Raw genomic sequence first — 26,066 nt, forward strand, 5'->3', positions numbered from 1 at the left:
AATCTTGAAGAAAAAACTTTGATTCGTTTGTTATGCAAGAAAAATAAAAAAAATCAATATTTCTTTCTACGTGATGTTCGTGTGTGTGATCTGAATTTACATTTTCAATTCGGGCATCTTTCTCCAATTTTCAACCAGTTTTGTTTGTGCCATAGATATTTATTTATTTATTTAGATTGAAAACTTTTTTTTTTTTTAACTTTTAAAATTTGATTTTACAAAACTTGTGTTTTTGTTGTTCTGTGTGTGAAGAAATTCTTGAATTCAAAAAAATTGAAATTGTCTTTTTTTCTGGTTATTTGGTTTTTGATGAAACACACATACATCTTATCTCATCTCATGTTTTCTAGTTTGGTTTGAAATTAAATTTGAAAATTGCCGAAACAAAAAAATGTGTCAAATGCAAGAAAATTCTTATGAATTTTCTTTTCTTTTTTTTAATTTAAAATTTTGACACAATGTTATTTCAATGATGGCGGAAAGATTTTCTCAATGATTTTCTTTCATATTGATTGAAAGATTCATGATTTGTGCTACTCGAAGAGGGAGAGTGAGAGAGAGAAAATTCATATCGTTTGAATCTTTGTGAGTGTGTGTTAAAATGAAAAAATCTTTCCGGAAAAAATGATGATGATGAAATGATGAATGACAATTTTATGAATATTTTTCTGACAACTACCCTGAAAAAAATGACCAACTGTTTTTTTCAACTGAAAGGAAAAGTAAATCCATCAAATCAGAATGCAAAAGAAAAAAAAAATATGAAAATTACATGATTTCAACATTGGATTTATGGCAGTGAAGCCAATATTTTAGGAGTTCTTTTTTCATTCTTTGATGATTTATGGCAAAGGATTTTCTTTTTCTTTTTCTTTTTTTCTTTTGCATATGATTAACATGTTGAAATTAATCAATCAAAATCATTGATTAACAACATTTAAATTTTCTTCTTGTTGTTTCGACCCTTTTTTTCTGAATATCAACTTGGATTTAAACAAACCAAAAAATTCACAAAATTTTAACCCTCAAAAAAGCAAACAAACAAATTCAATCAATCAATAATCCAACCTAATATATTTATCTATTTTGTTTTGTTTTGTCGTTGAACAACAAATAATTTTCAATAAATCAATTTTGATTTGTTAAACTGAAAATGCAAACATTGAAACATTGAAAATCGATTCGTATGTCGAATCGAAATAGAAAAACAAAATTGAAAGCGTCGGGAACAAAATCGAAAAGCAAAAACAAAAAAAAATCAATCGAAATCGAAAAACAATTGATACATTATCTGTATAAGGAAAATGTATGGATAATGGAAAAAATGTCACCATTTTCATTTTCAATTTTGATCATTCAATTCTATTTGAGAAATTTTCCGTTTTTTTTCTCTTAGTTCCAACTTAATGATGCATGATCTTTGTTTTTATTTTCATTGTGTTTGTTGTCGTGTTTGATTTTCCAACAATTCCTTTCATTTGTAACAACAACAATTGATGACGGACGATAATGATTTTGATGATGATGATGATGATAATGGAAATCCTGGATATATTAATATAATATAAAGACAGCACATCAGCATACATAACAATACGTAACATGTCAAAATAGCAACCAAAGAAAAATAAACGGTTAATGTCCGTTGTCTTGCTCAAAATATTCTATCATCATCATCATCATTTGAATCCATTAATTTTATCATCATCATCATCGTTTGGTTGTTGCGAAAGAGTGAATAAAAAAAAAGATGTTCCATTTAGTATGTTTTCTTTCATTCATTCTTTCCGGAAATATTTCTCTATCTTGCTTACAATCATCATCACAAATATATTTGTCAATTGCACAATTTAATGTTTTTTTTTCAAAAAAAAAAAGAATTTTTTTTATCATCTGCCATTAACACAATGGACAAATTGATTTTTATTATTTTTATTTTTGTCCATTATTTTACTATAGTTTCTTTCTTTTTTTCAGACAACATGGATTCCATTTTTCTTCGTGTGTGTGTGTGTTTAAATTGATTTTTCTGGAAACTTTCTTTCTTTTTTTTTGTCACTGAATAAAAAATGAATGAACAAAAACCAGAATTTGAAAAATGTTTGACCCTGTTCTGTTTGGAATGGTTTTTCTGTTTTTTTCTTTGTTGAATGATAATCATTTAATAATGATCAAAAAATGTCAAAAAAATGAAAATTTTTTAACCCATCATTCGGATAGGATTTAGATTGTTTTGGCTTTTGTTTAGCGATTTTTTTGTAAATAAATAAAAAATTTCTTGCAATTAAAATGTGTTTGTCATTTTTTGTTTTTTGCCCATTAACCCTATGGTAAAAACTGGATGGGGGGAAAAACGGTTGTTTTTCACACATTTTTTTTTGGAGGGGGATTTCTCAATAATAACAACAACAACAACAGAAAGAATATGAAAAAGAAGAAAAAAAACGATAAATCTTATCGCCGATATAAATCCCTTTTTTCTCATTTTATTATTTTTCGTTCACTGCTGCTGCTGCTGCTGCTGTTTCAAGAATTTACCAAGAAATCCAGATTAATGGCAGTGAAAAAAAAAATATTTTCAATTTTTTTTTTTGTTTTGAATGTTTTTTTCTCTCTCTCTCTTTGTTGTTGTTTTTGGTTGAATAAAATCAATCATCCACACATACACACAATGAACAAACAAAAACTTTATGACGATCATTCAATTGTTTTCTCTCTCTCTCTCTCTCTCTCTCTCTCTCTCTCTCTTGGTTTCTGGAACAAACAATTTTTTTTATAACCCCTCTATTTCGACACAGCATGACATTGGATATTAGTTGCTGTTTTTTTTCAGCAAAAAAAAAATATTCAATTTTCAAGAACAGAGAAAAAAAAATTCATAAATTTATTACGCGTTAAACTAAATTTTTCGGCAATTTTCTCTGACAATTTTTCTTTACTTTGCTGGAAATATTTCTAGAAAATTTATAATCTCTTTTATATTCGGGATTTGTTTCTCTCTCTCTATATCTCGATGATCGGCAAACAAACAAAAAAAATTGTTTTTTTTTCATTTTGCAAAAATATCATTACATTAAAATCAATCGATAAATTTTGAGAATAAAAAAAAACAAAATCGATTCGAATGTCACCCAAAAAAAAAGGAGAGAATTTCTCGTTGTTGTTCTATTCAGTTGAAAGAAAATTTCCGGGAAAACATCCATATTTTGTGAAATGATTTCCCCGTCACTGAACAATGATTGATGGATTTATGTTCAATGAATGAATTCTCTAAACTAAACTACTTTCTATAGCTTATTTATCCATTCATTGGATTCATTCAGAAAAAATTTCCAGCAAAAAAAAAGAGATTTGAATGATGCCAAATAACAACAACAACAACAAAATTTGAATACTTATAATTTATTGATGATGATTATGATAGCAGTGATCACAGTAAAAGAAAAAAAATGTTATCCGAGAAATGTTACCCGATCAAACCAATCATAATGATGATGATGTTGACGATTTTTTTTCGTATCCATTTTCTTCGTTGACAACAACTCAATCATCATCATCTCTTTTTCTGATCGGATTCGTTTGGATCAATAAAATGGATGGATTAATAATTATCAGATAATTAGACAAATTGCACAAAGATAACAAACAAACAAAAGCAAAACTGAATATCAAAAATGAAAACTTTCAAAAGTTTTTTTCTCATGGATTTTTTTTTCACTATAACTTTTGTGATTAATGATGATGATGCTAATCATCATCATCATCATTATAATGATCTTTATTATGATTTTGAATAATAAAAGAAATCAATTATCTTTCTATCAACCATTATGATAATGATCATCATTATCATTTTTTCACATTGAAATCAACATTTATATAAAGTGTGAATGAAGATATTTTTCCTCATAAGATAATTATCAGATTAATTCAGTGAATGGAAAAAAGGGAAAAATTGCCAGAAACAAACAAGCAAACAAAAAATGTTTCCAGAAACTTTTTTTTCTATGCTCCTCCTTTTTGGTCCGTTACGTTTCATTACACCATAGACCAGTGATTCTCAACCAGTGTGCCGCGGCACTTTGGTGTGCCGCGAAATTCTGAAAATGCAACTGTTATATATTCAAAAATTCTAAAATTGTGCCGCGACAACAAAAAGGTTGAGAATCACTGCCATAGACCAATAATGAAAATTATTATTATTAGATGTGTCAATTCTTCAAATTTCAAGCATGCTTCAACATACAAACGAACAAAATTTGCATTCGTTTTGCGTCTTCACAAAATCATCATGGGAATTATCATCATCATCATTCTGAAGAAATATATTTCTAAGCAAAGCAGCAATAATAATAATAAAGAATTGGATGGATGCTACCATTCAATATATTCAACACAAACAAACAAACAAACAAACAAATCAAGTTGAACAAGCCAGAAAAAAAAACATGATTTGATAAGGTTTTTCTTTTGCTTTCAATATATTCTCTGTTCTTTGATTATGAATATTAGAATAATAATAATCATAAAAAAAATATATTCAATAATCTTGTTGTATATGTTTCTCGGGAAATTTCCCGAATTTACATTTCAAAAAAAATATGTTTTTTTTATTTCTGGATTGTAAAAAAGGAGATTTTGGCATACCAAAAGATAAACACGACAAAGCAGTTGCCGAATGTCAATATGGTGGATTTTTTTGAGAAAATAAAACGAAATGAATGTAAAACCATCATCAACGATTCTAAATTAAATTGGCTGAATGTTGATTTGTTCTATTTGTTTATTGAATTTTTGAATGTTTTTTGTTGTTGTTGTTGTTCAAAATTTCAACAACAACGAACGAAAAAACTACCAACATACAAAAATCACAATGTTTTCGTTATCTTCAACATTTGATTTCCAAGTTTAACAAGCAAACAAAATATCCGGCGGCTAATTTTCCAAATTCTCATTGATATGATAAAAAAACGACGACGACGACGACGTTTGTTTGCTTTTTGTTTTGCAAATCATTCTAATCTCGATTCTGTAAATTCAGTAAATGTTTATTTGCTATCGGGGTCATTTTTTCTGTTTGTTTCGCTTGGTTGATTGATTTTTCAACCTTAAACTTTGTAAATACAACAACAACAACAACAGCCAAAAAAAAAACATCATCCTTATTTGATTTTTTAATTTTACAATTTTTTTCCCTGCCGTAAAACTTGTAAATAGGGAAAAAAATGAAACTTTGACAACAAAACCAGAAAAAAAGTTTCCGATAAACTTTCTCGATCCTGTATATGAATTCCAAGGAAAAATTCATTGTCGTTCAACTTTTTAGTTTAAAATAATGATAAACAAGTGAACAGGAAAAAAAAACAGCAAATTTAATGATGTTTACGACATACACAAATAAAATAAAAAAAAAACCAAAGTTTTGTAATCCGTATGATCTTTTGTTGTTGTTGTTGTTACATTGCTGCTAATCATCATCATTTGATTTGTTATTAGTGATTGCTTTTAATCAGTCAAAAAAAACAAAACAAAAACTTTTTTTTACTAAAAAAAAATTACAAAATAACAAAATTTACTTTGTTTTTTTTTCTGGATCTTTGAATTTTACATCATTATTTTGTTTTTAGAATTGAAAAAAAATCCAAATGTTCATTTAGGAATCGATTGATATCTCGAGAGAGAGAATTCTTTGTCAAAAATTAGAAATATTTCTTGGAAATTTCTCAAAAAAACTTTCTCTCTCTTTTTTTACCTCATTATAGAAATTTTAATAATCATCATCATTAAAACATCAAACAATAAATTCAACTATTTTAACCGAGGCAACAACAACAAAAAAAAATGGGTCATACAAATAATCATAATCTAAATCAAACAAAACAATGGTTACCACCATCATCGATACATTTTTTACATTTTCAATGTGAAAATCATCTATCATCATCAACAACGATAACAAATCAAAAAAATCGTGACAACATTATCATTAATAATAATAATAATGGTAATAGTTTTGATAAAATAAAATCCAAAATTGAAGAACCGTCATCATCATCATCATCATTGATAACCATTCAGCCATCAAGTCAATATTCAAATAAATCAATCATCAATAATTCATCATCATCATTATCATCAACGATAATCGATATCAATCAAATACCATTATGTTTAACAAAAAAATTACAAGTAACAGAAAAAAATGGTTCATTTATTGCATTAGATAATAATACATTACAATTAATGAGACAATTAGAACGTATTGGACATTTAAAAAAAGTTGAAGTTGAAATTGTACCATTATCAAAAGTGCCATCAAATATTGTTGATAAAATATTTAATATTCATAATAATAATAATAATAATTGTAATAATAATTGTAATGATGATGATCATCATCAGATTAATCTGGCCGCCATTAATTCAGACGAAACAATAAACAAATCATCAAACATCATCGCTGATAATAATAATATAAAAATTTCATCAGCAAATGATTGTTTTGTTTGTTTACAAAAAATGGCCACAGCTGAATTGGATCCAATCAATGAAATGAAAATTGTAAATGGCCGAAATAAACAACAACAACAACAACATAACAGCAGCAATAATCATTATACAATAATGTCATCAATATCGACTATTTCAACATCAACAACAACTACAACAGCGACAATATTTGGTCAATATAATACATATCTAAGTGATCAACAATTAAAACAAACAAGAATGACAAATACAATGGTTGTAATGGCACCTTGTTTACGTAAACCAATTACAACAGCTAAAACAATAAATGATCATTCTGGTTCATCAACAACATCGACAACAACATCGATGGATGGATCGAAAAGATTAACCAATAATAATAATCACCATCATTCATTATTATGCAATAATCATCACCATCAACAACGAAATAAATCAAATGATAAATGGAACAATGTTGTTTCCAAACACCATAATTGCTGTTGCACAAATCATCATCGAAATCATCATCAATCTGGTATGATTCATTCATTCATTTTATTTTTCACTGATTATTTTGACAAAATTAATTGAAAATAAATAATTTGCATCAAAAAAACACCGAATAAAAACGTGGGCGTTCGGAATGTTTTTTCCTCAATTTTTCGTTTTGTTGAAAAGGAAATATTCAATTTTGTTTTTGAATTGAATTGATTAACATATTTTTCATGTTTTTGATTGAATAACTGTGAAAAACAAACTTGATTCTACTGATTACAATGCATCCATTGTGTGTGTATATTTTCTATTAATTTTTCATTAATATTCCACAATTGGGATAATTTTAATTTTTTCGTTTTTTCTTTACATGAATGTTGAGAGCGAACGAAAAAAATCATTGGGAAAAAAATGAAAAGAATAAGGAAAAATGTTAAAGATCTGCAGTGAAAGATTAATGAATTTTTTTTTATGTGAATTCTTCTTATTCTTGGTAAAAGAGAAATTGAAAGATAGTGAAGGAGAGAGAAAAATCGAGTCCGGAAAATCGTCAATTTTCTTTCTTTCTATCTATCTTTGCTTTTGGATGCTTGATTTGGTTCGATTAATTTTTATCTTTTTTTTTTGGGGAAAATGTTGAAACTAATAACTAATCATCATTAATAATTTTCATTTTCATTCATTTCTCCATTCATCCAATCATTCTGAAAGTCACCAAACAAAAAGAAACAAAAAGATAATTGTTTTCCAAGACAGAATATTCTTCTTATTCCATCCACTTCTTAGTCCACTAACTCCATATAGAAAGCAACAAAAGCTTATTATTTTTTTTCATTCATTCATTCATTCATAATTATCGATGATTTATTGATTTAATTCGGTCGTTGTTTTATCAATTGTTCTTAGCATTTGTTTTTGTTTTTGTTTTTTTTTCCTATTAATGATTCCAATAGGAAAAACATCATCATCGATTTATCATAATTTAAGAATGATGATTTTCGCTCAATTGTTTCCACTTGAACATTTTCTCTTTTTATAGACAGAAGAAGAAATCGCTTTTTTCGGTTTGATTTTCATTAATAAAAGAATTTTGTCTAGACAAAAACTATAGTAATTTTCCCAGAAAGAAGACGAAGAAGAAGAAATTGATTACATTATGATTTGTCTAAAATGGTGACAAATTCTTTCAGCAAAAATTCTGAATAAATTTTTATTGAATGTTCATCAAAAGTAAATCAAGCAATACAACTCCGAAGCAAAAAAAAGTTTTTTTTCCGAAAAAAGAAAAATTTCACTTTAATCAATTTGAATTGATTAGTTTAAGTTTGATGATCGTAAATTCTCTTTGAGTTTGAGTTTTTGTGTGTGAAAAAGATTAACATTTTTTCTTTTTCGGGTAACTGAAATGAAATTTGATCGCTTTTTTTCATTAATTTTAAGGATTTTGATAATGATGATTTTAATGATCGGTTTTGGTTGGGTTTTTTTTTGATTTGGTTTGGTTTGTTTGTTTGCTTGTTGAAAATAATAAAAGTTTCAAAAGTTATTACCTTTCCCCTTTCATATCCAAAATAGGGAAAATTTGTGTTTGTTTTTAATTAGGATAATTATTTGTTTGAAACTATATATAGTGTGGGGGGAGAAAACATAAATAACGTTATCTATGGAAAACCAGACCAGAAAAGTTTTTTTTCAATAGTATTGAATGTGATGAACATCATCCTGATTTAGATCATCATCGTCATCCTGATTTAAATCATCAACATCGTCATCATCAATTTCGTCAGAATTTCATATTTCAACTTGATATGAATTGGATGGATTGATGTCATTCTGTTCAAATTCCCCCCCCCCCCAAAAAAATGAAATGAAATTAATCAGCTTTGATTAATTAATTAATTAACAAATTCTTGCAGAAATGTTTCCGCCATACGTTTCGGAATTTCATTTCTCTCTCGTCCCACGCATCATTACAAAAAAAAAATCATTACATTTCATCATTATATTTATAAATAAAAACACAATAATAATAATATTATTATTAATAATAACTAATTAATTTTTAATTAAATTAGTAATCATCAGTAATTTTTTTTCAACTATTTTTACACAAATGAAAACAATATTCGAATTCAAAATTCCATTACATTTCTATCAAATTGTTTCGTTTGTTCGTTCGTTTTAATTGAGATTTATTATCATTTTCTTTCTTTCTTTTTGATTTCTTCAATTTTTATCGTTTTTTTTCTCAGCCAAATGATGATTGTTATTTGGTGAATTGTTGGGAAAAAATTCTCAAGTTTTTTCCCTTTCAATACGCGGGATTTCAATACTGGTTGGTTGATGTTTTGATTTGTTAATGTTTTTCGCTCTGCCAAATACACCGAATGATGATCATAAATCAACAGAATTAAACATTATTTTTCTATTTGTGAATTTTGTTTTTTTTGTTGTTTTGATTTGATTAATTGATCAAGTTTTAAGTGAAAAAAGAATGATCAAATGTAAGAATTTTGTTTTTTTGAATTGAACATGCTCAAAACAAAACAAAAAAACTTTTCTATTCTTTCCAGAATCATGTTTACCTATTAGTTTCATCATCATTTTCAATTTTGTTTTTCAATGTTTTTTTTTTTTTTTTTTTTTTTTTTGTTGAAAAAATTAATAATTTTTCTTTGATTTTTGTTTGTTGTTACAGATAAATTGTTCAAATACTCGGCGATAGATGTCGTTAATGTTGTTGGAAAATGTTCCCATCAACATCATCATCATCAACATGATAATCATTCGAATGGATTAAATTATTGTGGTAATCATAATCATCATCATCATCATCAACATCGAAAATGTTACCATCATGATCATAATGAAAAATTTTCAATTATTGATTCATCCGATGATGAAGATACTGATGATGATGATGATGATGACGATGATGAACATTGTGAAACAAAAAATGAACAATCATCAAATCTTGACGACGACGACGACGATGATAATGATGATGACGATGATGAAGATGATGAGGAAGAAGAAGAAGAAGAAATTGAAAATGATATCGATGTAAATGACGATGATGATGATGATGATCAAAATCAAGATCAAGATCAAGAAAATGAATTAAATGATGATGAATATTTTGCCTGTAATGTTTGTGATCGTTTATTTAAAACGGCACGTAAAATGGCTAAACATCAGGTTTATCGTCGTCATTTTGGTTGTTCAATCTGTGATCAAATTTTTCCAACATTACCATCATTAGAATTACATAAACAAACCTTGGATCATTGGTCGGATGATGATGATGATGATAATGAAGACGATGAAGATGAAGACAATGATGATAATGAAAACATCAAAGTTAATAATAATGGTGGCAACGATACTAAAATTGTTGATAATGATAATAATGTACGAATAATAATGGAACAACAACAACAAAAACAACAAAAAGATTCAATGATTGAAATGAAAGAATTTTTTGGAAATATTTCGAAAAATAAATCTTTATCAACATCGAAAAATGATGAAAAATATTTTGAAAATAATAATAATCATCATAATGGTGGTGGTAGATATCCGTTGCAAACATTATCATCATCATCTTCAACAATGCCAACATCTCAATCATCATCATCATCATTATCATCATCAATAATATCGAAAAGTTTACGTTTACAAGATATGATGACAATTACGAATTTTTTATCACGTCCGACTAGTTGGATTTCATCATCCACATCATCAAATAATAATAATAATAATAATCCAACAACAACAAGTTATCCGATAGTTAAAACAAGTCGTTCATCACCTATACGATCAATATCGACATCGATCAATCAACAACAACAACAACAACCGACAATATTTACAACAAGTTTAAGCAATAAATTAATGGCATCGGTATTTAATTTTTCAATTACACGTGGTGGTGGTGGTCATGGACGTTGTGGTACAGCGGTAGCCGCATCCAAAACATCTCATCATCATCATCATCAAAATTCGGATTTTGTTTTCAGTATTGAAGAATTACCACAAGGTCTTATTTGAAAATGAAAATTTCTGTTTGTTTTTGTTTTGTTTTGTTTTTTGTTTTCGTTTAAAATTTGATTTGAAATTAAAATAATTTTTATTTTCAATTAAATAAACAATTAATTAAGATTTTAATTTAAAAACCACGACGTTTTATCGGTATAATTAATAAGAAAATTATCGATGTTACGACGGTTGTTATTGTAAATATCCAGAATAGAATTTTATCCAAATACATTGATAATAAACGCCATTCATGTATACGACGACCAATATTATCATCAACTTCTTGTCGATGTATAAGATATCGTACCATTTTTATTAATTCCTGTTCGATTTGTTGTTGTTGTTGCTGTGAACCAACAATATCTGATTGATTTGTTGTTGTTGTTGATGAAGATGATGGTCCTGGTGGTGGTTGTTGTTGATGCTGATGATAGGATGGATTTTTATGATTATCCACATCACCAGAATCCGAATTCTGTTGATTAATTTTACATCGATGTCGACAATTATTCATTGATGCTGCATAATATTCATCATTATTTGCTGATACTGCTGCTGCCATCTTTTGACGATCATTCATAAGACGATTAACAGTTTGGGCACATAAAATCGGTGTTATCGTATTGAGCAATTGACGATTATTATTATTGGTTGTAGTTGCCATTGTTGATGATTTATCATCATTATTATTATCTAATAAATTTGAAAATTGTATTCCACTATTAGTGATTATAGATGGCGTTCGTTGATTATTATTTCGTAAATAGAATATTTCATCATTCATATTTGGATTCTAAATATAGAGAAAATAAATAAGGAAGGAATTAGAATTGAAAAAACTTCTTATTTTTCTACTTGAAATTAATTTGGACACGTGGCAACTTTCACTATCAATATATTGTTTGGCATAGTCAAACTGGGGAAAAAGTGTTCGAGTGATAATTTCGAACCGTTATATAAAACGCGGGCCAGTTGTCTAATTGGATATGACGTCTGACTACGAATCAGGAGGTTGCAGGTTCGAGTCCTGTCTGGCTCGTTTTTTTTTAAATTTAATTTTTTTTTCTGAAAACTTACCAAATATTGTTGTTGTTGTTGCGGATATCGATGATGTGAATGTGGATTTGATGATAATGATGATGGTGGTGGTGGCGGTGGCCAATTCAATGATAAATGATTTGCTAATATTTTTTTTGAATTATTATTATTATTCATCATAAGGCTATTATTATCAATAATATCTTGTTCATCAATAGTTGATGATAATTTTGATGACATCATTGTCATTGGACAATAATTTCTATTATTATTAACATTATCATTATTTGGTGAATCAATATTTTCATCATTATCATCATCAGTTGTTTGTTTTATTGTTGTTGTTGTTGATAATAATGAACGTGCCATATAATAATCATTATAAATATTTTTATCATCATTTATAATTAATGATTTAATCCAATCAGGTAATTCATGTTTATTTATTGGTGAACAATAATGAAAATTTAATACAACAACAGTCATAACGATCGATATTGATGCAATACCCATTACAACGGTTAGATAAACACCTTTTTTTATAAAAAAAATTACAAACAAAACATTACAAAGAAAAAACAAAATAGAAAAATCAATCAATTGATAACTGAAAACAAAAATCAATCATTTTATCGTTAACATTTCAATCTAATTCAATTTTGTTTTGTTTTGTTGAATAAATAGTGATAATGGATCGATCAATCGATTGAGAATTCTCAAATCCATTTTCTTTGTGAATAACATGATGATTGTCGAAAAAAAACATTTCGGATAAATAAATCGTATTAATCGATTACATCATCATCATCATCATCCAAATCTAAAATACATTAAAATGATTGATAATTTCTTATTCTCAATTTTCCTGCATTTACACACAATGTGCGTACTAATGTTTTTACAAACGTCATTGGCAAACGTAATTTTATCAACAAAAAAAAAAGATTCCAAATCTTCAATCTATCTTTTGATTTTGGTTAGAAAAAAAAACGAAATGTGCTTAGTAAGCATATATACTGTGTCTGTGCAGTTTGTTTTTATCGAAAATATTTTCAGTTATGAAAATGATGATGATGATGATCCACCGACCTAACAAATGGAACTACATGTATAGAATAAATGTTTAAGTAAAGATAACCGAAGATTCGGAAGAAATCTTTTTCTTTTTTTTTGTTTTTCGTAACAAAAACAAAAAAAAAATATTTCGAAAGATTTCCGTAATGAAATTTCTGTTCATTTATTTGGTGGAATGTTAAAGATTTTGTTTTTCTTCTTCATCAGGAATTTGTTACAAAATATGAACATTATGCGGTGGGGGCAGAAAATCATGTTCAAAACAGAGCAAATTTCGCTTTTCTTGCTATTGTATGTCGATGATCATTGATTTTTATTTTTATTTATTTAATTTATTTGAAGAAAACACACACACAGAGAGAGACTGAGAGAGTTTACTATGGAAAAATGATTCTGTTTAAGTTTAGTTTAACCGAAAGAAAAACAAACGGAAAAATTATTAGATTTTTTTTTGTACCCTATGATCATGAAAATGAAAAATGATTTTTCCAAAATGAACAGAAAATCAGAATTGATAGAAATTATTGTTTTTGTCAGACGGAAAATTAGAAAACAAAACAAACAAAACAAAAAAACTTACCCAATAATGGTATCGATTCAGATGTTTCAGGTAATTTTTCTGAAATAGCTAACATAAATACTGAAAATGCTAATAAAACAGTAACACCAAGTGCAATTTTTTCACCCGATTCCGGTGGTAAACAGAATACTAATAATGTTAATAATGACATCATAATACATGGTATAATTACATTATACATATAATAAAGTATTTTTCTACGTATTATAATTGTTATTGTAACATCAGGAAATGGTTCAAAACAACATGGATAATAAACAACATTTCGTACTAATTTTGTTCCAATAAGATCCCATTCACCATTCGAAACATAATTTGAAAGATCAACATTTTGTGTACGATTTTCAATATTAACTGTTAAACCATCATAAATCCATGAACCTAATTTCATTAAACAAATTTGATCATCGAATGGAAAATAAGTAACATCAACTTGACATGTACTACGAAATTTTGTTGGTGGTGGCCAGAATACATTTCCATTTGGTTCGATAATAGCACGGCTATTCATATAACCACGTGTATAATCATCGGCACTGGATTTGATTAAATTGATTTGAAAAATATTAATAACAAACAAATTGATAACAAACACATACTTATTATAAAGAACAATATCGGGTAGCCAAATACTTTGACATGGTATACGAATTTTACTGATATTACCAAATTCACTTGAATTCCATTGAAGAAATTCATCGATCCATTCCTAATTTTGTTGATTATTTAAGAAGACAAAAGAAAAATGTTTTGATTTTTAATTTCAAACGAATTTGAAAGAAAAAATCACTAAAATAATAACCTGATCCAGCCAAACATTAGTGGTGAGAACTTGATTTTTTTCATCCTGAAATGAGAAAAAAATTTAAAAGTGAAAATTTTCAGTTTTAACAAAAGAAACAAACCAAATCAAAAATCTGTGTCAATGTTATGCCAAGACGAATATTGATTGGTTTGGATGCATTTCTAACTGGTCGAATTGTATTATCATAATTTCTCATTAGATAATTAAACAGACGTCTTTCATCATTCATTTGTTCATTAGAAAAATCGATTGATGATTGGCTACCATCAATCGGCGATGTTTGATAGCGATTTTGATAATGTGAATTTTGATTTTGATTAAATCGTGGATATTTTCCCATTGTTGATGGTGGTTTTGATGGTTTATTACCAATAGTTGTTGTACGACTTGGTAGATTTGTATTTAATATTACAGCTTCAACACCATTCAATATTGATGATGGAAAACAAGGTGGTGATAATCCATCAATCAATATTCGTGAATATAATTCAGTGATTGATGCTTTTGTTTGAGGAAAAAAAGAAACAAAAAGAATGCAAACAAAAAAGTTAGAGAAAATTTCCTGAAATATTTTATACATTTTTTGTGTTTGTTGATTTATCTTTCCCAAAAAAACTATTATATGATTAGATATGATTGATGCGATTTATTTTTTTTCAACAAAAAAACGGATGTTTAAAGAAAAAATCATTGTTGTTTTACACAAACATCGATGACATAATCAAATTTTTTGTTGTTGTTGTTCATTTTATTCACTAAATAATTTTCCTAATTACTCAATAATTTTCAACCAAAAATAGAACCTTATCTCTGGTGAATACCCAAACTTTGAGAACACAAAAAAAAACGACAAAATCATATCTCTAATGATCCATAATATTCAATATTCAACAATAGTTTTATCTTGCTCAACCAACAACAACAAAAGAAAAGATTCATTAATCGATCATTCAATTAGAAAAAAAATTACCAACATTGAAATGAGGAAATTTGCTGAACTAAAAGCAAACATCCAAAATGAAAGAAGAAGAAAAAAAATTTGAAAAAAAGAGAGAATATTGTATGTGCGTTTCAAGTTTTCAAACAAAACAAAAAATCCAAAACAAAACAGAAAAAAAATCTAAATGAATGTCAGGGGAAAATGAGAAAGTTTCATTTCAATGATGAAATGAATAGGAAAAAAACTAAAATCAAAAGTCACCATTCAAATACACACACACACACACACACACAGACACGAACAGAAAGACAGAGACCCAGAATATTCTTTGTGCCATAAATGAATGAAAATGGAAAATGTTTTCATATTCATTTCATTTATTCATTCACTATAGAATCATCCAAAAAGCAAAACAATGATAAAAAAGCCATCATTTTGTAATTGTAAAAAAAAGTTATTCTTTCATTTTCCTGGGTGATCCAATTGGAACCTTACTTTTCCCCTCACTAAAAACAAAAAAACGACGACGACATCATGCAATGTAGCAACGATAATGATAAATAAATTACAATGTGAAATATCTTTTTTCGATCAAATGATAATATAACATTACATTACATTATCATATCAAAAGAAAGATTTAAATTGAAATTCATTTATATCCTTATAAATTCATTCATTTATTCATGATTGTTTGGCTTTTTTTCTGCATTGAATTGATTTCAATTCAATTCAATTCAATTGACTTGGATTTTCACCAAACAAAACAAAACAAAAAAAAACAAACCAGAAAAAATCAATTCAATCTTTGTCATTGTTTTTTTTTGTTTTGTTTTAAAACTTTTCAACATTCATTCAGTTTTGACGTAATCTGCGATATCAAAAAAAAAAACAACTGATGAAATGATGATATGAGAATTTATTTTTAGGGAAAATTGCCCATAGGCTTATTCTGTTTTTTTTTTGTTTTCCAAACAAAATGTTTTTGCAATGATGATGATGATTGAGTTTTTTTTGCTTGAAATGATGCGAATAAATTTTTTCTTTTGGTTCTGTTTTGTTTCTGATTTTCTCTATTAATTCTAAAAAATCAAATTGAACTTTTTTGTTTTGTTTTCGTTTTCGAGATTTAATTCGCTTTAACTGTTGTGTTTGTGTGTGGGTAGGATGTCATTTCATTTTTATTTTTCCCAGTTCAATTTGTAAACATTGTAGAACAGTGAAAACAAAAAATAAAATTTAAACGATGTGATTTTTCAAAACGAACGAGAAAAAAAAGTGTAACATTAATTTTGATATGATTATTGAATCGAAACAGAAGAAAAAATAAATGATTTTTTTCGGGAAAGATTTCTTCGCCTTTTAAAAATTTCATTATAATTTTGAAATGAAAAATGATATAGGTGGGTAGAAAACAAACATATGGCCATTCTAATAATGTTTTAGGGTTCGTTGAATTTATATTTTTCTGGGAAAAAAAATTCATTTCGATTCTTTATCTCTTTTCTTGATTGTTGAAAAGAAATTTTTTTTTACTTTTAAACAAATGAATTTGGAAGAATTTGACAAGAAGCTTAAAAGAATCTTTATTTGAAAAAATCTCTTTGAAAACGGTTCAATTCATTTTAACATTTGCCTTTGGGGAGCCAAAAAAAAAAAAAAAAAAGAAAAAGCAAAATTTTTGTTTTTTAACGATGACTAACTTCTTAATTAATCTTTTATGAAAATTAATTTTTTTTCTTTTTTTTGGTCGTTGATATTGCGATTATCAATGTTTTTGATGATTTCTTTTCGGGATCCAAAGTCTCGATTGATTAACTGATATGATTGATAAATCATGAACTTTGAATTATTCAAATAAAATTTAAATATAGATGACATTGAACAACGATAAATACATGATTTTGATTAGTGAATTTTTGTTTTCTTCTTTATTTAACAAGAGCAGAAAAAACCTGTTAAGAAGTTATGTTTCTATTGATAACCAGAAAAAAATTAATCAATGATATTGATGATCATTGATTAGATTGTTTTCTTTTATAATAAATATTTACAAAGTTGGAAAATGAAAAATTTCGCTTTTTATAATGTCGCATGATTGATTTTTTTTCACAAGCAAACAAAGATTTTTTTATTCATTGATTGTTTAACTTGCTTGTTTCAAGTTATTCAATATTCAAGATCCCATCACATAAACAACAACAGAAAAAAAACCCTTAATCAAACAGAACAAAAACAAAAATTTTTAAACAAAAAGTTACAGTGAATTGATAATTCAGTGAAAAAAAACCGTTTTTTTTATCTAGATCCATTTAATTATCATCGATTATCAAAATAAATCAATTATCATTGATTTATATTTTCGATTTCGACTATAGATTTATCGTCCTTTAAACCATTGGACAATCCATAGAGAAAAAAAGACCCGATGTATATAAATCGATTGAAATATCCAATATATTTTTTGATTTTTTTCAAAATAATTCAAATCAATCATCGAAAATTTTGAATTTTGATGCGAACGAAAAAAAAAATGAATCATCAACAATCAAAACTTCGTTTTGATCAAAAATTATTATTAATTTTAATTAAAAATGTTTGGATTTTACCAGCAATTATGTCGGCAATAATTATTGCTGGTTGTTTTGTACCGTAAGTTGATCAATTAAAAAAAATTTCAATTTAAAATTTTTAATTTTTTGGAAAACACACCTCGTCCATATCCATACCAGTTACATAATATCTGTTCATTATGAACGTGTTTATCCAATTTTACCGTATATAAGTGATGCTGGTGCACAATTACCTGCAGCTCCTTATTTTTCACAAATTCTAGATTTTGGTGGTGTTATTGTAATCATTGTATTTTGGTTACGTTATGTACAGATAAATTATTATCTAACAGTTATGATTGCAGAACCATCTGAATCAATAGATATAGAAAAACAATCAAAAACAACAACAATAACAACGGATAATAAAAAATTAATAAAACGCTTACATTTACGCAATATGATTTCATTGATTTTCGGTGTAATCGGTGGTTTTGGTATCATTTCGGTTGGTAATTTTCGTGATACAGAAAATCTTACATTACATAATACATCGGTAATAGTAATGGTTGCAGCATTTAGTGTTTTAATGATTGAAAATGTATGTTTTTTGATAGTTTTTTTTGGAAAAAACTTTTAAAATTTTCTATTATTTTTTTCACCACAGATAATTATAGCCTATCATTTAAATCAAAAATTTCATATTGAATCCTGTCCAATAACATGGATTATATTGAAAATTATTACATTCATTTTCACAATTAATTTACTTATTTCGTTAATCATTTTATTTAGAAAAAATCATAAAGCATTATTAGATTCAGATAAACGTGCAAATTGGCAACCAAATATGGATGGTTATCCTATACATTTATCATGTACAATCAGTGAATATATATATTTCAATGCATATTCATTAATATTTTTAATATTCGCTAAACGTTTTTATCAATTTAAACAATGGGATAAAACATTTTTTAAATATTTGTTGAATTAAATTTTATGAAAAATTTTATAAACATACCGATTGTTGAAATTATAAAAATTATTATATTTGAAAACATTGATTTTGTTGTTGTGGAATTTTAAATTTTTTTTCCAAACAACAACATCATTTTTACGAATGAATTTTTTTTTTTTGCTTTCAATGATGAGCGTATGATAGCATTGTTGTAATTCAAGAAAAAATAAACACAAAAATATTACAATCGCAATGTATTGATATGATTCAGTGCAAACAAAACCGGTATTTGAAAAAATCCTTTTAAATTCTAGGTCCATTTAATCATCGATCATTATCATCATTATTTGATTGATATAATATTTAGAATTAGCAATGAGCAACTAAAAAAAAACATACTCAGTATATAAATCGAAGTCAATCATCAATCAATATATCATAAAAACAAAACAACATTTGAAAAAGAAAAATGAATCATCAACAATCATCAAAACTTCGTTTGGATCAAAAATTTTTATTAATTTTAATTCAAAATGCTTGGATTTTACCAACAATTATATCGGCATTATGTATTGCCGGTTGTTTAGTACCGTAAGTTGATTAATTACATTAAAAAAAAATAATTAATTTTTAATTTTTAAAAATCCCATCAACATATATAATATAGTTATATTTTATCTGTTCATTATGAACGTGTTTATCCAATTTTACCATATATAAGTGATGCTGGTGCACGATTACCTGCAGCTGCTTATTTTTCACAAATATTAGATTTTGCTGGTGTTATTGCAATCACTATATTTTGGTTACGTTTTTTACAGATAAATTATTATCTAACAGTTTCGATTGTTGAACAAAATCAACAAAATTTTGAATTAGATAATATGGAAAAACAATCAAAAACAATAACGAATAATAATAATAATAATGAAAAATTAATAAAACGTTTACATTTATGTAATCTAATTATATTGATTGTCGGTATAATCGGTAGTTTTAGTCTTATATCGATTGGAAATTTTCGTGAATCCGAAAATCTTGCCTTTCATAATACATCAGTAATGATATTGGCCGGATCATTTTCTATTTTAATGATTGGAAATGTAAGTATGTTTTTTGTTTTGTCAAAAAAAAATTTACAAATTTTTTTCTCTTATCCTAAAGATAATCGTAGCATATTATTTGAATAGAAAATTTCAAATTGAATCTTTACCAATAACATGGATTATATTGGAAATATTAACACATATTGCTATATTTAATCTAATAATATCTGTATTAATTTTATTAAAAATAAATCCAAATGTATTATTAGATTCAGATAAACGTGCAAATTGGCAACCAAATATGGATGGTTATCTATTACATTTATCAAGTACAATTAGTGAATATCTATTTTTCATTATACATTCAATAGTATTTTTAATATTTGCTAAACGTTTTTATCAATTTAAACATTGGGATAAAATACTTTTTAAAATAATGTTAAATTAAACAAAAAAAAAAAATTTCATATAAACATACCGATTGTTAAAATTATAAAAATTATTATATTTGAACACATTGATTTTGTTGTTGAATTGAAAATGACTTTAAACATATTTTATTTGAAATTTCGCAAAGAATTCATTCAAAATGATGAATTTGATGATTGGTTGGTTGGACGAAGACGTGTCTGATGAATTCTGTACATTTTACTTCATTTTCAATTAGTGATGATGCAAAAACAAAACAAACAAACAAAAAAAACTTTTCAACAAACAAAAAAAAACACTTTCAAAACAACAAGTATTGATAATTGATAATGTCGATGATATTCAACACAGTCAAAATAGTGGAAACATTACTTTCGAAAAACAAAAAACAAAAAATAAAATTTTTTTTAGTTCCGATCCAGAATCGAAATCGGATGCTTTTTTTCGATTGTTGTTGTTGCTGTTGTTCACAAACACTATCCAAAAAAATGGCTTTTTTTATGCAAATGATGTTTACATTTTATTCGAATGGAAATTGAAAAAAATAAATAAAATTGAAACGATAAAAATTTTTCGCTGGTTTTAAAAAAGATTTTTTCACATAGAATTGTGGAACGTTGAGGATTGAACCAAAATGAAACAACAAAACGTTATCTTTAAAAAAAAGGAAAAAAATTTGACAATTTTTATCGAAAAAATCAAGCAAATTTTTTTTTGGTTCATTGCTTATTGTTTATCAAATTGATTTGGTACGATTCAATAGATTTTTTCATTCTTAAATCGCAATCATAAACATTTATAGATAAAGATGCAAATGTATTTTTTACGAATAAAAAAACCCGAAAACAACAGTAACATTGTATTGAAGATGATGATTGTCAATGAAAATTTTTTCGAATGAAAATTTTTCTTCATTCGATGATGATGATGATGATGATGCGCGCGATATCATTATCGCGTTCGAAACAAAAAAAAACATTCGAAATGCGCAATCGCAATTGATTTTTTTTCGGATATTAAAGGAAGTATAAACATATTTTGTCATTCGAATGTTTTGTATACATCGTGATTTGAAAATTGACAATTTTTTTTTCGTTTGGTGATCGGGAACAAACCAGAATGAAATCATCATCATAAAACGATAATCTTTACATTATTTTTCTTTTCACCCGTCGTAATGTTTTGAAATACAGTCGTCCCTCGTACAACGCGGTACTTGAACAACGCGGTTTCGATAGAACGCGGTTCTAGAATTGCGAAATTATACAGTTTTCCCTCGTACAACACGGTCAGGGTTTCGATACAACGCGGTTTTGAAAAATCGAATTCGCAAAATAATTAAATTAAAAAAAATTATGTTCTATGGCTTTGTCTCGATATAACACGGTACAAATTTCCATATTTCTACTATTTGTAGGTCTCGTACAACACGGTTTCGATACTACGCGGAACACGGTTTCGATACTACACGAGCCATTTCTTCTATTTTACATTCATTTCGTACAACGCGGTTTCGATACTACGCGGAACGACAAAACCGCGTTGTACGAGGGACGACTGTAGAATATGTTTTATTTTTTTTTGTTTGTCGAATGTCGAACCGAGAAAATATTTCCAAAACCCGATTATTCGAATGAAAAAAATTCAAATCGATACTATCGATACTATGAATGTATTCGATTGATGTTTGCAAAAAAAAATAATATCCAAATTTTTTGTTTTGTTTTGTTTTGTTCCTGGTCATTTTCACTATGAAATGAGCCAAAAGAAAAAAAAAACATTAGTTGAAGCGGAAATTGTAACCCGAAAACCGAAAATATTCATTCAAATTTTTTGTTGTTGATATTCTTTTGTCCCGAAAATCAAAATGATGTCAAAATTTATTTGATGCTTTGAAAAAACGAAGAATGACGGATGTTGATGCTCATGATTATCATTGATCATTGCCATCATCGAATCAAATCAAATGTTCAAATCTTGAAACTTTACCCAAATCATAATTTTACTATGACTATTTGTCAATCGATTCATATCGTTCATTCATTTCATTGTGATTCACTCAATTCAATTCAATTCCGATTCCAATTTGTGCCCGAAAAAAATTCTGTTTTCATTCTGAAAAAGTTATATTTTTTTTCTATTTCCCGAATTTGATAACATAGAAAAAAAAATCTGAAAACTTTTTCGAACACACGGGAATAATTTTCCAAATGATAATTTCATATTTTCTCAATCAATGGTGATGATTAGATAATTTCTTTTTTGGTAAATTACTTTTCATCACATCATATATATAATTATCCGATTGATGAAGCATAGAGAAAAAAGGTACGGGATGATTATTGCAAAACTTATTATTATTATTATTATGTTTTTGCTTTTTGTAATTAATTAATCTGATAATTTGTATTTGGACAAAATTATAGGAAAAGGAGATTTGAACCATATATGAAATTTAATTCCATCGAAATAATAATCCAAAAAAAAACATGAAACAAGAAGAAACAAGCAAAATTCAATTAATTTTCTTCAAGAAACAAAAGCAAGAAGAAGAAAAAATGAAATTAGAAACAAAGAATAACAAAAAAAAAATTCTCGAATAAATTACCCAATCATTTTTTATGATTGGATAATTGGATTGTTTTGGATTGGCATAAAACCAACTTAACTTGACTAAAATTTTATTCGTTTTATTCGTTTCTGACCAAATAAACGATAAAGAGAAATTCTTTATTCTCAAAAAAGAATTTCCAAGAATATCGATGGATACAAGAAAATTTCTACCATCACCAACAACATCATCTGCAAATAAAAATCAATCACAATTACAACAACAATCGAATCGAATTACAGCAGCAATAGCTAATACGTTAACAAATTTAACAACAACAACAACAAATAAACAATCAAAACAACCAAAATTATCAATATCATCAACATCACCACCACCATCAACGACAACAACAACAACGGCAACGACAAAATCAAATGTTGATGATTATAATGAATTATTTTCATTGGACATGAAAAATTTAATGAAATTACAAACAAATAATGTTTGTGATAATCATTGTTTTCTAATAATTTGTCAACGTAATACTAGTAAAAATAGTAATGGTCATATTATGTTACGTAGACAAAATGTATTTTTTCCTTGTTTACCAATAAATCAATTAAAAACATGGTCCGAATCATCAATCGAAGCTGTATTAAGTTTATTATTACCAACAGATATTTATAATAATCAACAACGTTTAACAGAATTTATAAATGATATACCATTTCGTCGTTTTGTTTGTATGGATATATTTCGTATACAATTACCACATACACAAAATTTTATAACACGTTTAATTTATTTGGTCGAATTGGATCCATCAAATACAAAAATTATATGTGGTTGTTGTTCAAGTCGTCAACAACAACAATCGGTTGTCGGTATTTCAAATACATATCGTTGGTATCCAATTAATGATGCAATTTCAAGAAAAATTTTTAAAATTTGGGGACCAGAAGTTAGTTTTTATACAAATATTGCTATGGAAGCAATAAATTCAAGTCAACCATTTGTTGATTCAACTGCAACTGAATATAGTTTAAGTGATGCATTTAAATATGTACCACGTGAATCACCAATTACAATGGAAGAACAAATGTTAGGTCAAACAAATATTACTGTTAATGATATTGAACGTTTATATGCCGATTTTATTGAACATTGTTTTCCAAGTTTTTTTTTCACAAAATTTTCATTCGATGTTTATATGAAAAAACATCAAATCGAATCAAATTCAATAATTATATCAAGATATTATGCTGCATTTCGTTTTCGTGAAAAACAATATATGCAATTTCATGAATTATTATTAGGTTTAGCTGCTATTGATTATCGTTCACCTGATGAAGAATTTCGTCATCGTTTTATATTTCGGTATGTTTTGATTTGTTTGATTTGTTTGATTTTTTTCATTTTTTTTTATTTAAAATTTTTCTTTCAAAAAGATTCTATGATTATACACAAGATCATTATCTAAATTTTCAAGAATTTGAACGTGTTATTCGTGATTTAGAACGTGTAAATGACATTAAATCACCAATGAATGAAATTGATATACATTCGTTGATGAGAAAAATCGGTACCGTATTGCTCAATGAAGAAGAAATGTTAAATTTTGAATTATTTCAACAAGGTATACGAAAAAATTTAATACGTGGAACGCATAATTTATGTCGATCAATTGTATCACCATTTGGACAGATAACTAGATCGTTAGCCACAAGAAAATTATGTTCAACTGTATCGAATAAAAATCTTTATAATATTTGTTTGAATCGTCGTTATAAATCAACATGTAAAAATTGTAAACTTAAAAAATTTGATATATCACCCGATCTAGTTGTATTAGATTATCGTGGTCATCTAAAAGCCATTCATCGTGTTACTGATCAAACGAAAAAATCATCGTTAAAAAAAATATCACCAGCTGAAAAAGCATTCGATCCAAATTCATTAATGTATTTTATTTTGCAAAAAATACGTGAATTTAATAAGGAAAAAAATCAAGCACAAAATTTACGTCGTACTGGTGAAATTGGCCTGTTCAACAATCTGAATCGTAAAGAAACACAAACATTTTGTGAAGATTTTCGTATTATTTGTACAGAAGTAGCTAAAATATTAGAACGTGAAGATCGTGTTCTAAGAATTAAGGATCCATGTTATGTAATTGGTGATATTCATGGTAATCTTGAAGATCTATTAACAATGGAACAATGTTTATGGAAAAGTTTTCCATTATTAACAGCAAATTATCTATTTTTGGGTGATTATGTTGATCGTGGTCGTTGGGGTTTTGAATGTTTTTATTATCTATTAATAGTAAAATATTTATGTCCAAATCGTATATTTTTATTACGTGGTAATCATGAAATCGAATGTATACAGATAAAATATTCATTTCATAAAGAATTATTGAAAAAATATGGTCAAAATATGGGACAACAATTTTTCGAAATTATTAACGAAGTTTTTAGTCGTTTACCATTTGCTGCTGTTGTGAATGATTCAATTTATTGTGCACATGGTGGTCTACCTTGTTCGGAACAAAATCTAACCGTTTTAAATCGTGAAATGCCAAAAATTATTCGTGATCCAGAAAATGAAGCAACACCAGTTTGGGAATTAGTTTGGAGTGATCCATTAGAATTTGCTAAATTTGGTGAACAAGCTGAATTATTGGGTTTATCACCCGGATTTATGAATGGTTTTTTTCTACCGAATATCAAACGTGGTACATCATTTTTTTTCAACGAATATGCTGTTATTAAATTTTTTAAAGAAAATAATCTTAATTTTATGATTCGGGCACATGAAGTACCGGCACCGGGTTATAAATTTAATTTCGGTACACTTTGTACAACAATATTTTCCTGTTCACATTATTGTGGTAATAATAATGAATGTGCTGTTGTTTTTGTTGATCGTGATTCACGTTTACGTATTTTACGTATCGATACATCAACAAATCAATCAGCTAATTAATTAATTGAATAATTTTTTTTACTTTTAATCGAGAATAAAATTAACAACGAATTTTTTAAAATAAAGTTTTCGAATCATTTTGAAATAAAATA

General features: G+C 26.8%; 5 protein-coding genes and 1 non-coding gene across 9 annotated transcripts in view; 5 read left to right on the top strand and 1 right to left on the bottom strand.

Annotated features, from left to right (window-relative positions):
- Positions 1–11,124, top strand: part of LOC113791373 (uncharacterized) — a 26,092-nt gene extending 14,968 nt beyond the window's left edge. Inside the window, exons 3-4 of the mRNA XM_075825078.1 lie at positions 5,763–7,006; positions 9,665–11,124. Of these exons, the coding sequence (XP_075681193.1) occupies positions 5,842–7,006; positions 9,665–11,019 (2,520 nt within the window). The 5' untranslated portion in view covers positions 5,763–5,841 and the 3' untranslated portion in view covers positions 11,020–11,124. The remainder of the gene's footprint in view (positions 1–5,762; positions 7,007–9,664) is intronic.
- Positions 11,123–21,060, bottom strand: LOC113791374 (uncharacterized). Of its 4 annotated transcripts, XM_075825082.1 has the most exons (8): positions 20,482–21,060; positions 14,605–15,005; positions 14,502–14,546; positions 14,299–14,408; positions 14,144–14,235; positions 13,700–14,080; positions 12,085–12,578; positions 11,123–11,800 (listed from the first exon to the last, which is right to left on the bottom strand). In XM_075825082.1, exons 1-8 carry the CDS (start codon positions 20,555–20,557, stop codon positions 11,138–11,140), a joined length of 2,262 nt encoding a protein of 753 aa, XP_075681197.1. In that variant the 5' UTR covers positions 20,558–21,060; the 3' UTR covers positions 11,123–11,137. The 4 variants fall into 4 exon arrangements, with proteins under 4 accessions (XP_075681197.1, XP_075681194.1, XP_075681196.1 ...); XM_075825079.1 differs by having other exon boundaries at positions 13,700–14,235; positions 20,482–21,059; XM_075825081.1 differs by lacking the exon at positions 20,482–21,060 and adding an exon at positions 19,021–19,079 and having other exon boundaries at positions 13,700–14,235.
- On the top strand, positions 11,973–12,046 carry TRNAR-ACG (transfer RNA arginine (anticodon ACG)). Its single transcript has one exon. It is a non-coding gene; the product is annotated as a tRNA-Arg (tRNA).
- On the top strand, positions 17,381–19,019 carry LOC142646373 (DNA damage-regulated autophagy modulator protein 1-like). The gene is made up of 3 exons (XM_075825085.1): positions 17,381–18,096; positions 18,177–18,597; positions 18,664–19,019. Exons 1-3 carry the CDS (start codon positions 17,960–17,962, stop codon positions 18,991–18,993), a joined length of 888 nt encoding a protein of 295 aa, XP_075681200.1. The 5' UTR covers positions 17,381–17,959; the 3' UTR covers positions 18,994–19,019.
- On the top strand, positions 19,226–20,856 carry LOC113797006 (DNA damage-regulated autophagy modulator protein 1-like). Its single transcript, XM_075825086.1, has 3 exons — positions 19,226–19,548; positions 19,625–20,060; positions 20,122–20,856. The coding sequence occupies exons 1-3, from the start codon at positions 19,427–19,429 to the stop codon at positions 20,449–20,451; spliced, it is 888 nt and encodes a 295-aa protein (XP_075681201.1). The 5' UTR covers positions 19,226–19,426; the 3' UTR covers positions 20,452–20,856.
- A 1,066-nt stretch (positions 21,061–22,126) lies between the features above and the next one.
- On the top strand, positions 22,127–26,039 carry LOC113791345 (uncharacterized). Its single transcript, XM_027341114.2, has 3 exons — positions 22,127–22,760; positions 22,859–24,363; positions 24,435–26,039. The coding sequence occupies exons 2-3, from the start codon at positions 23,195–23,197 to the stop codon at positions 25,972–25,974; spliced, it is 2,709 nt and encodes a 902-aa protein (XP_027196915.1). The 5' UTR covers positions 22,127–22,760; positions 22,859–23,194; the 3' UTR covers positions 25,975–26,039.
- The last annotated feature ends 27 nt before the right edge of the window (positions 26,040–26,066 follow it).

The sequence above is a fragment of the Dermatophagoides pteronyssinus genome, unplaced genomic scaffold (genome assembly GCF_027571235.1).
Source record: "Dermatophagoides pteronyssinus isolate colony J.1.1.1.1 unplaced genomic scaffold, Derpt_VIB-CSIC_2022.12 sq0003, whole genome shotgun sequence".
NCBI lineage: Eukaryota > Metazoa > Arthropoda > Arachnida > Sarcoptiformes > Pyroglyphidae > Dermatophagoides > Dermatophagoides pteronyssinus.

Excerpts from the sequence above, each read along its gene's own strand:
- LOC142646373 (XM_075825085.1), top strand. The coding sequence starts at position 17,960 with ATGCGAACGAAAAAAAAAATGAATCATCAACAATCAAAACTTCGTTTT. Across the intron at positions 18,097-18,176 it reads ATTGCTGGTTGTTTTGTACC|TTACATAATATCTGTTCATT; the intron begins GTAAGTTGATCA and ends TATCCATACCAG. Across the intron at positions 18,598-18,663 it reads GTGTTTTAATGATTGAAAAT|ATAATTATAGCCTATCATTT; the intron begins GTATGTTTTTTG and ends TTTTCACCACAG.
- LOC113797006 (XM_075825086.1), top strand. The coding sequence starts at position 19,427 with ATGAATCATCAACAATCATCAAAACTTCGTTTGGATCAAAAATTTTTA. Across the intron at positions 19,549-19,624 it reads ATTGCCGGTTGTTTAGTACC|TTATATTTTATCTGTTCATT; the intron begins GTAAGTTGATTA and ends TATATAATATAG. Across the intron at positions 20,061-20,121 it reads CTATTTTAATGATTGGAAAT|ATAATCGTAGCATATTATTT; the intron begins GTAAGTATGTTT and ends CTTATCCTAAAG.
- LOC113791374 (XM_075825079.1), bottom strand. The coding sequence starts at position 20,557 with ATGTTTAAAGTCATTTTCAATTCAACAACAAAATCAATGTGTTCAAAT. Across the intron at positions 14,236-14,298 it reads GATATTGTTCTTTATAATAA|TGCCGATGATTATACACGTG; the intron begins GTATGTGTTTGT and ends AATCAAATCCAG. Across the intron at positions 11,801-12,084 it reads AACAACAACAACAATATTTG|AATCCAAATATGAATGATGA; the intron begins GTAAGTTTTCAG and ends CTCTATATTTAG.
- LOC113791345 (XM_027341114.2), top strand. The coding sequence starts at position 23,195 with ATGGATACAAGAAAATTTCTACCATCACCAACAACATCATCTGCAAAT. Across the intron at positions 24,364-24,434 it reads CGTCATCGTTTTATATTTCG|ATTCTATGATTATACACAAG; the intron begins GTATGTTTTGAT and ends TCTTTCAAAAAG.